General features: G+C 42.7%; 1 protein-coding gene across 1 annotated transcript; it reads right to left on the bottom strand.

Annotated features, from left to right (window-relative positions):
• Positions 1-1,538: 1,538 nt before the first annotated feature.
• adora1b (adenosine A1 receptor b) lies at positions 1,539-9,064 on the bottom strand. Its single transcript, XM_079558178.1, has 2 exons — positions 8,020-9,064; positions 1,539-3,755 (listed from the first exon to the last, which is right to left on the bottom strand). Exons 1-2 carry the CDS (start codon positions 8,358-8,360, stop codon positions 2,993-2,995), a joined length of 1,104 nt encoding a protein of 367 aa, XP_079414304.1. The 5' UTR covers positions 8,361-9,064; the 3' UTR covers positions 1,539-2,992.
• Between the last annotated feature and the right edge of the window lie 1,087 nt (positions 9,065-10,151).

The following is a 10,151-nucleotide window of genomic DNA, read 5'->3' on the forward strand; positions in this document are numbered from 1 at the left end:
GGACCTTTGAGTTCAGAGTGGATGGACTGATGAACGGGCGCATGGCTGGATCAGTAATGTGCATACAGCTTTACTTTGATTTTGGCGCCAGCAAGATGGAGGAGACACTCTGGGGTGGGCAGATATCATTGAGGATCTCATCAGTCCATAAAACCTTTGAAAGATCTGGCTTTAGATCATTCCTTACCCAGTCGGAACATTTTAGCTTATGTCCTGATCAATAGTGGTTGTGTTTACACTTTTCTCACATTTTACTTCTTGCTAAAGAATTTTCTAGCCCCCGCACAGCCTAGGACCCATTTTGTGCTGCGGCATTGTTGTTCCTTATAAAAATCTCCATCTGTGCCCGGCGTCATCATCACAAACACTTATCCGTTTCCCTTGGCATAACATAGCCTTACAGCTTTCTGCTATGCACTAATTAAAGTGCCTCGACCAAGTTGTCTCTTACATCTTGGCCTTCTTTTTCTGTAGGACTATTTACACCCTCTTTTATGATAGACTTGAATGACCAATATGTAGGTACCACCACAAAGTGTTGAGAGTTCATGTCTTCAGGTCTCATACTAATGGTAAATAAACTTCGGTAACACTTTATTTTACTCATTGTACCTGTCAAATGTCATGTACAATGTAACAAAGTGTATAACTTGTACGCGTGGGTTAGACACACAATGGAATAATATGTGTTTGTGGTTTAGAGGTACATAATGTAATAAGACATAAGACCCTAACTCTGCAAAATGTTATTAGGTACAATATATCAAGGTAGTGTAATATAAAGTGTGACCTAAACTTGTGTTAGACATCCAGCGTCTCCTGCCTCTCTTTGCAACTTATCGAATATCTCCACTTCTAGAACCTTGAGACTGGTTACAGCTGCTGAAAATGGCAGCATGGATTTTTTTTCCCCCTGTCAAGTCACTTCTTTCAACCCTGTTAGCTCTTGGCAACAAAGCGTTTCTGTGGTTCCATTCCAATTCTTTTTTCTTCAATTCTTTATTCCACTGACTGGCTTTTGACATTTTTTTTTAAGTACCTTTTCCTTCCCATTTTGTGTGGGAGAAAATGGCTGCATAATAATTCTTCCTTATTCCAAGCACGGCCCTTTCTTTCGACCACACTTCCTCTCATCACAAACATCGCCCTCACCTGGAACGCTTCAATCCAACAGTCTTTCAGTTTTACACCGTTTGTAGTTTGAACATGAAAAACTAAACTTGTGTAATAATTGTGGACGCAGTGTAGTGGAGCTACATAAACAAGTGACATCATATTCGTTTCTGTGTCGTTTTCCTGTACATTGATCAACTTAAAGGAATTGATCAAAGGTCACAAAGAATAAGAACATCACAATGAATCACCATTGAATCAATTGCAATTTGTACAAATGCAATAAGCGAGACTGCATTTACTTGCATTTATAAAATTGCAAATGTATTTTTTTTTAAATGCAATAATAATAATAATCATAACTTTCAAAAAAATGTGCAGCTGTACGAAGAATGACCCAAAATAGATCAACAGAGAATATTTCAGCATGTAAAACTATATTTAGTATTCATATAGCATTACATGTACAGTAGAAAGCACATTGTTACAGTATCATAATACAGTGAAATATCCAAGTATTCATCCTTTTCACACTCCACTCTACACTGTGGTAAACATCCGAGTACAGCTAGCTGCAGTATAGATTTTGTAGATATACAAGCATAACACAATCCCTGTCTGAACCTGCCAGAAGTTTGATTAAATTTAAAATAAATAAATCCCCCACGGAGATTGTCTTATACTCAATAGAACATGAATTGTAAACTCAAGTCCACACGAGAGACGAACCAAAAGTAATGTACATTCTTTTGAGGTGGCTACGTGACTACAACTAGATGCCCTATGTGGCACAATGCAAAATTAAATGGATATACTCACACAATCACGTTTTCATCTCGGGGCTTGCACAAAAGAGTTGAAAAAAAGTAAATGACAAAGAAAAACGTCTTGTCTATTGGTAAACAGATATTTGGAGCACCGCGTCCACTCGTATAATTGGATGGATATGATCAGCAGTTTCGACAGTCCCACGGGTCCATCACTGAACTGCCTTGTAAACTGCAGTCACATTTCTTCATTTGATGAGTGTTTTTTTCTTCATTCGCCATAATGAGATAAAAGGTGTCGGCTAGCTAAAAGAGATGTAGCATTCCTGTAAACGTCCACGGTCAGAAGTAGATTTTGTGTTACGGTAACCTTTCCAGCATCGCGGACCAACTTTCCTACCAAAACAACTGGCAGCCATATTGGATCTATCCTCCTGTTTTATAATAGACTCACGCTCTTACCGCCAGCTGGCACCAGGAGTAGATAAATCGAGTCTCCTTAAGTGCATCTTGTTTGGTGTTTCCCATGAGTAGCTGTCATCCTTCCAGGCATGAGTCTCCCGCACGCTGCATCTACAATATAAGCGCCAAGGCAGTTGTAGCCCCCAGCTGCCACATCCTTATCCTTGTCCATCTTCTCCATAATGGATAGAACGCTGGGAATTCTCTGCTCCACTGGTGTTTCCGGATTAGACCTTTCCATCACCCCCCCACCCTTTTGCTAAATAATCTTTGCCTTTACATGTGTTGTGCGAATAGACCCTGAAAAAGCCATTTGGAGTCTATTTACATAATTACGACATTCAATCCGCTCCAACCTCCAAGTGTAAGACCTTCCAAAGTGCAAGCCATGTAAATCGTTAGCATTTTAATACTGACTTCACGCTACACTGCATCTGACTTGGGTTTTTAGTCTTTTACTAAGAATTGCACACATGGAGATTGTACAAAGCCACTGTTGGAGGAAATCCATTACTCCTGAGTATTGGCAACTTTTCATTTGCTTTATTTGTCATGCCTGCAGACCATGGCAGACATTTTGCCACCCCCATTGTAACAAATGAGGTGTTGATCAATGCACCACCGATAATGAACCAGCTGGTTACAAAGGCCTACACTGCATTCTGCTCCAGTACTGGTTCTTTGGACTCTTGTGCCTCCTGGACCATCTTTTCTCGCTGCCCATTCTGAGGTGGACTATCCAGTTTGAGCATTGGTTTCTGCATGGAAGGAGGCGACTGGGGCATATCCTTCCTGTCACTTGGCTGGATATCCAGTGCTGGGAGGTCTTTGCAGCAGAAATACTGCTGCCAAATTTTATGGAACGCCGTGCGGAACTTTTTGATCCGGAATGCGTAGACGATGGGGTTGACTGCGGAGTTCCCGTGAGTTAGGAATATGGCGACATAAAGCAAAGCGATTGGCTTGTTGCACTCAGGACAGAAGAGGGTGATGCAGTTGATAATATGTAAGGGCAGCCAACAGATCGCAAACAGGAATAGCACAAGCGCTAAAGATTTTGCGAGTTTCAACTCTTTGTCGTAATACTTATTGGGGTCTGAGTGGCTGGTGTTGATCTTCTTGTTGTTGAGCTGCTTGTGGATCATGTAGAAAATCTCTGCATAGATAACAAGCATGAGGACCAGCGGAGGCAGCACCCAGCTGAAGAAGTTGAAGTACACCATGTAGTCCATGCTGATCACGGTCTCAAACTGGCAGGTGATGACCAGGTCCGCGGAGATGCTGGAGGAGTTCTGCTGCAGGCGCCAAAGGTTGTTCCAGCCGAGCATCGGAGTCAGGCCCACGATGAAGGCCACCATCCAACACAGCACCACAGCCATCCCAGCTCTGCGAGGAGTTACCACCCGCTTGTACCTATGTAGGACAAGAATATATGATTAAAATCACAGAGGTAGCAACATGGGATATGAACGGGGAAGGAGTCATTTTTCATCATTATACCTGACACAGAAACAGCTCTGCATTAAGATCCCTGCAGACCTGTTTTGTAAAGCAGCCTTAACAATTATAGAGCAGCATTATAGTATTGATTTGCTCCTTAACTGAGCAGATGATGAGACTTGTCACTTTTTATTTTAATTACCTGCTTGATGTTACTTTTATGTCCGACATCAGACGTGACTCACGCTGTCTTCCTGATGTCCTCATTCCTATTCCTATCCATCCTTGTCATGAACAATGGAAACATCAATATCTTAAGCTCTGCCACCTCCAGCATTGAGCCTCTGCCTCTACGCTATAGAACACAGTCCTAGCTGCACTCACCTCTTGTACTGATGATGTCCAACAACCAACATGCAGGTACATGTTTTCCTGCCAATTTGTACCAACAACAAACCTTTCTGACTCCAATGCCTTGACCTAAAGACCCCAAGCACTTAAAATTCTGCACATTCTTCCTCTCCTACTATTTCACTGGAGAACACGGTGTTATCCAAAAACCAGACGGAATTAAGCCGGACTGGTTTGTGCAACGAATCCCACGGTGTAAGGCAGACTCTATGGATACGAAATGTTCATCTCAATTTTAAAAAAATGAATCAGTACTTCAGCCTGTCCTTGTCTGGAGAGCATTGGATTAGTTTGAACCAGACGGTAGCTTTTTTTTTTTTATCATACAGCCTTGTGTCGCCTCAGCTCGCCTCAAGAAACATCATATTTTAGACATTGCTTAACCCAGATATCCGTCTTGAAAATTAATTCCAAAATCGTTACCTACAACAATGTGATTTCATGTCATTCTCACTTATCAATTTCAACAACAATGAGTGGAGAACCGACATTTTTTTCTTATTTAAGTGATAGCCGTCTTAGCCCATCACCAGAGCACTAACACAGCGAGGCTCAGTCTAATCCCTGCTTCAGGCAGGGATGAAGAAGTTATTTTATCTGTTCTCACTCTGGGTAGGGAGATCAAGATATCCACATTAGCTGACATTTATTAGCTGTAACACGGCTAATTGCCAGAGAACTGCTGGCTTTACTACGTCCTGACCTTTGATGGGAAGACGCCCCCGGCAAAACAAAATGCTCTGAGTTATCTGACCATCGGCAGACGATGTAGTCCTATTGATTTTGGGATGTGTTTGTAAAAGTAGGCAGAAGAATTGTAGTGGTGAGATCGTTATTCTCACACTGAGCTGGAGCCGAGAAAGAAATCAGGCGTTTCAGACAGGGAGGAAAGCAAAGGGGCACGTAACCAGCCGTGTGTTTTAAAACTTACGTCAATGTAGAGACAATTTGCTTTGAGTGAAACATGTATCGCCATCATATTACAAAACGCTGTCCCACTTAAGGCTGTGAAGAGGTTGGGAGTGGCAGCTCTGACTCCCTGGTGGGGGCAAGTGTATTTTAAGAAAGAGAGGATTGAGCTGAAGTTTAAAATCCATATTCAGTGAGTTACCAGAACTTTGGGCCCTCGCTCTGCAGGGCTATTGAGGATAGTTTTTGGATGATAAACTGCTCTCTTAATTAAGCTTATCAGTGGGTGCTTCTGTCCCAGCGCAGTGGCTTTTGTTTCAGGCTATGATAAATGCGACCAGACATAAAGCTGAACATGAAGAAAGTGTCTGCTTTTTTGCTGTTGTTGTTTTTTTTAGAACCTTTTAGGCTGCTATACTGTACATTGAACATTCACAACAACTAAGCACTGTAATAGGCAATCTGTTCACCCATAATTCACGGACCATTATGAGTGTTCTTGTACTACTATTTGACCCTCCATTACAGCTCTTTATTGCAAAAACTAGTTAACTGTGAAATATAGGGCTGCTTACAAAACAGACAGAATGAGCCAAAACAGGGATTTTAGATTCCGCGCTGACCCGATTCACTGAGCTGCAATATACAAACAAAATAGCACAGAGGAAGTTGATCATAATTTGCATCTAATTTCATGACTGTGTGTTTGCGTCATACGTCCACTGCAATAGGACACGTTTGAGGTCTAGTCTAGTGTACTAATTGATGCTGCAGCTCGCTGAGGCGCGCTGTTGTGTCAGTAGTTAGTGGTGAGTCCCATACTGTACGCACATACTATGACAGGCCTGGCACACCGCGGAGGCAGGGAACAAGACCCATGTGAAAATCAATGTATATTCACAGAGTAGCAACTTCTGCCGCGTGAGAGCAGAGGGGGATGTGGGGAAAACGATCCATCCGCTATCTGACCAACGCTGCATATGAGCTCGCCTTATACACATAGGTATGATGCTGATGATGACAAGGTTTATGATGATGATAATGATGGTGAGTAATAGTAGTTGTAGTGACATGAACCCATCAGAAGAAATTAATGCCTAAAATAAATTTCAGTGAGGGGCTCTTGTTACTGTAAAACATTGCTTGTTTGACATTTAAAGGCCCACGAGATTACTGAAGGGTCCATGCTGAATGCCAGTCATGTGATGCCGATGCCAAACACACAATCGATACAGCATGGCGTGGTTGCACCCCATACATCCCATTGCGATCATCCAGCATGGCGTCTCCAGTCCCTGAATGTGACATCACAAATTTTGGTGACATGAAATCAGTTTTGTCCTTACTGCAAATGTTGATGTTTGTTGATGTTTGTACAATAAAACTGTGAAGTAACGCCGACTGTGAGATTAATAAAGGTTTATCTTATCTTATCTTATCTTATCTTAAAAACAGACCTTGGTGCACTACGCATTTTATTACATCAGTTCATATGAGTGTGTGTGTGTGTGGTACACTTCAATATGCGGCACCCCTGGTTTATACAGATGTTACGGCCCCAGGCCTCCAAGTCACTTTGTGTGCTGAACCCTTGTTACTTTGAGTTTAAATCTGGCTGTGGAAGTCCTCTTCAGCCATTGGTGGACTGTCTGTGAGCCTGGCTCCAGATTGGCTAATGGTCCTACTGCTTCCCTCGCCTGTGACTGGTGCACCGCCCCAGAGTCGGGCCAACCCTGGGATTCCGCCTGAGCAGCCACACCCTAAGAGGACCTGCCACCCTGCCATTCGGGGCTGTTGGGATTTACATTGAACGGCATGCCACTTTGCTCTGTGTCTACTTCTTGTGTTTTGTCACATCGTTCAATAGTGACCTGTAATTTTGTAGTGAGACACTCGTAGTCCTTTGTGACTTTGTTAGAGACTGGTTTTGCTTTTGCACCTAGTTTAGTTATTAGTTTGTGTTTTTTGTTTTATTCTGTTGAGCTTTGTTTTGAACTTTTTTACATCCTTTGTTCAATTACCCTGCATTTCTTTTAAAATAAAATATAACTTTAGTTTTGCCATTTTACATCTTGGTTTTGTTACTTCCCCTTCCCCCTAGCAGAGCTGGGTCATAACAATAAATTGTTTACAGTAGCAACTATTGTAGGCTATTCATTGTAGTTTACATTACCGTGACCGTATTGCTCCATGAAAGTTGTGAAAAGTGCTTTTAAACTCATCCAACTGAAGAATTAGAATGTTACAAATGCATCAGGAAAGGTAGGAATGAGTTTAAAAATGACATGCATTGTTTGTTTATAGAAATAGGCCTTTAAAAAGTAAGCTTGTTTTAAGGAAAGTAAAATAATGGCCAAATATGTTTTAAAATGGAAGGAACCAACCGTTTAGAAAATTGTGAGTTGTACTTTTGTTGAACTTTGGTGTTTACCCCAGATGTTGGAAAATGCGGTTTGGTTGTGAACTGTGTAATAGAACTAACACATTCTCAATCCTAAGCAGACAGTACTTTCCTTAGAGAATACAGTATGTCAACTTTAGTTCATGGGTACCCGCAGTGCCAGTGTTCAGTTATTATACTAGATTTTAAACTGTTTTAACTTAATAATAAATGGTGGATGCCTTATCTTGAAATGTGGTCTAGGACTCAATTCTGGATTTGATCAATTCTTTGTCTCAAGATCTTCCCATTGTTCCTGTTACCTACAGGAGGAGGAGCAGATGAAGTGAGTGGTTTTGTAATTCACAGCCTACGGGCACAGACCATTACTGCACAAGCCATTCGTCAACAACAACTAATCTGCAGCAAACCTATTTCTGTGCCCAGAGGCATTTCACTATAGGCCCATATCGCATGGGAATGGTGCATGCGGGGTTACATATGCTTTGATCTGAAGGGTTTCTTTGTGTGACATACCTGGTAGGGATCTTGACCCTGAGGTATCGGTCAATAGCGATGGCCAGCAGCGCCAAGATTGAACTTTGCGTGAGCACCAGCACCGTGCACGCCACGAGCAGGCAGCTGTAGAAATGAGTTTGGAGTCCGATGCTGATAGTGATTGCGAGGGGTATCACGAGGGCTCCTACTGCGATATCCGCGAGCGCGAGAGACACAATGAAACAAAACGTGGTGTCTCTGAGCGACTTGTTTATCTTCACTGCCCAAACCACCATCACGTTCCCGATCACGGCTGAGACCGCGATCAGCACCTCCATCCCGATGTAGAAGGACTGCGCTGCCGTGAGTGTCCCGGGCATCCTGACTTCTCAACGGGCGCTCGTGCCCTTGATCAGATTTTTTAAAGCGAGTCTTTGCTTTTCGTCTTCTCCAAACGCGCGTCCACGTGCGTCACGATGTCCACATTGCTGCTCGACAAGTGCACTACTAAAGTTTGCGGGTTAATCCATGAAGGGTCCTTGGTTTAACTGCATCCCGGGATGTGACCGTCTTCCCTTGTGGAGCAGGTGGCTATTGTGCGTCGCGCGTCCCCCCTTCGCATCACTACACCTGCTCCCATGGAGAGCTGGGCATCCTCTCTGGCGCACGGTCAACACAGGCTGTCAGGGAATTGGATAGCAAAAGCGAAAGTCCGTATGTTCTGGATAAAACGCACTGAGGAATGCATCAGTGCGCAGGCGGCTTCGCTCCCTTTCCTTCTCCGTCTTTCACTCCCTCTTCAGCGCGCTCTGCACTCACCAATAATGCAGCCGCCGAAAATAACTCTGATACTTGCCTTCTGCTGCTTGTCAGTTCCAAACTACTGCCATCACTTTTGTGGACCATTTTATGTTCCCCTTACTCTTGTGCTGCTTTGGCACTACACCGATCTCTCCGCAGGACTGTCCCAAGAAACACTGCTGGTGCAGAGGTCACAGCGCCACACACGCCTCTCTCCCACGCCCTTTACATGCTAATGGACCTTGCTCAGTTTCTCATTTTTCTGATAAGAGGCACACTGGCATACTGTAGCTTTTGTACAGTAAAGCATCTGTTCCTTTTCCTTTCGGGACAATATGGAAATGATTGGATGAGCAATTCCACGATTAGCTCGAGAACATTCTAAATATATCAGCAAAAGACTTCAAAGACCTGCACTCGATGAGCCCGAGGCCAACCCCAGATCTCCCCCAAAATAATGAGAAATTTTTAGCAACATTGTTAGAGGCATGGATATCTCCATCTCTGTGCATTACTGCATTGGCACTGTAACAGCTATGAAACAGTTTAGTGGCGGCATCAACATAGGCTTAGTATCAGCAGCTCTATGACGTTCAAAGGTCATCTTACTGGGACATATTCACACAGACACAGTGTCAAGTCAATATACAGTCCTTTACTATGTTATAGCAAATCATTTGAATGTTCAGTCTTCATTTGAATTACTCATCAAAATGATGTAAGAACAATCTGAAACTAAGATAATCCACCAAAATCCTGCCTTGTCCCTTTCTAAATCCTTGGACAGACACTGCACGTGGACAAATGTCAGGTTGCACTTCACAGAATTAAGGATTATGGAGATGTTGCCTTAATCCCAATACTGTATTTACAAAGAATAATGAAATCTTGGGACTTGAAGTATTTCAGTATTGTTTGTGTTCTGTCTCATCATGTCAAAGCTCACGTGAAGGGCAGGGCCTGTGTGTGCGCGAGGCAATATTTAGCCACCAGTTTATGTTGAACTGAATAATTGTTTACAAAGGAAAAAAGAGGGTACTTCATGGACCTCCAGGCAGTAATGAAAAATGCACTCTGTCAAAAATGAGTTAAAAGCTATGGCATGTCTAAAATAGTGTTAAACCCGAACACGCTTCAGCCCACAGGCCTTCTTCACACAGATAATTGTTTGATTGGCCAACAATCTCACTATATCATTGTTGTAGATCAGAACTCTTCTGCAACACCAGGTCAAGGTCAGTCAGTTGATTTTATGTTTGTTCATTTGAGCAGAGGCGATGCTGAATTGTACGCTTTTACTGGTTTATATAAATCAATACTTGCAGTGATTTTGGCTACTACTTGAATACTACTCTAAAAATGATATAATA

Source organism: Gobius niger (assembly GCF_951799975.1).
Source record: "Gobius niger genome assembly, chromosome: 6".
Lineage (NCBI taxonomy): Eukaryota > Metazoa > Chordata > Actinopteri > Gobiiformes > Gobiidae > Gobius > Gobius niger.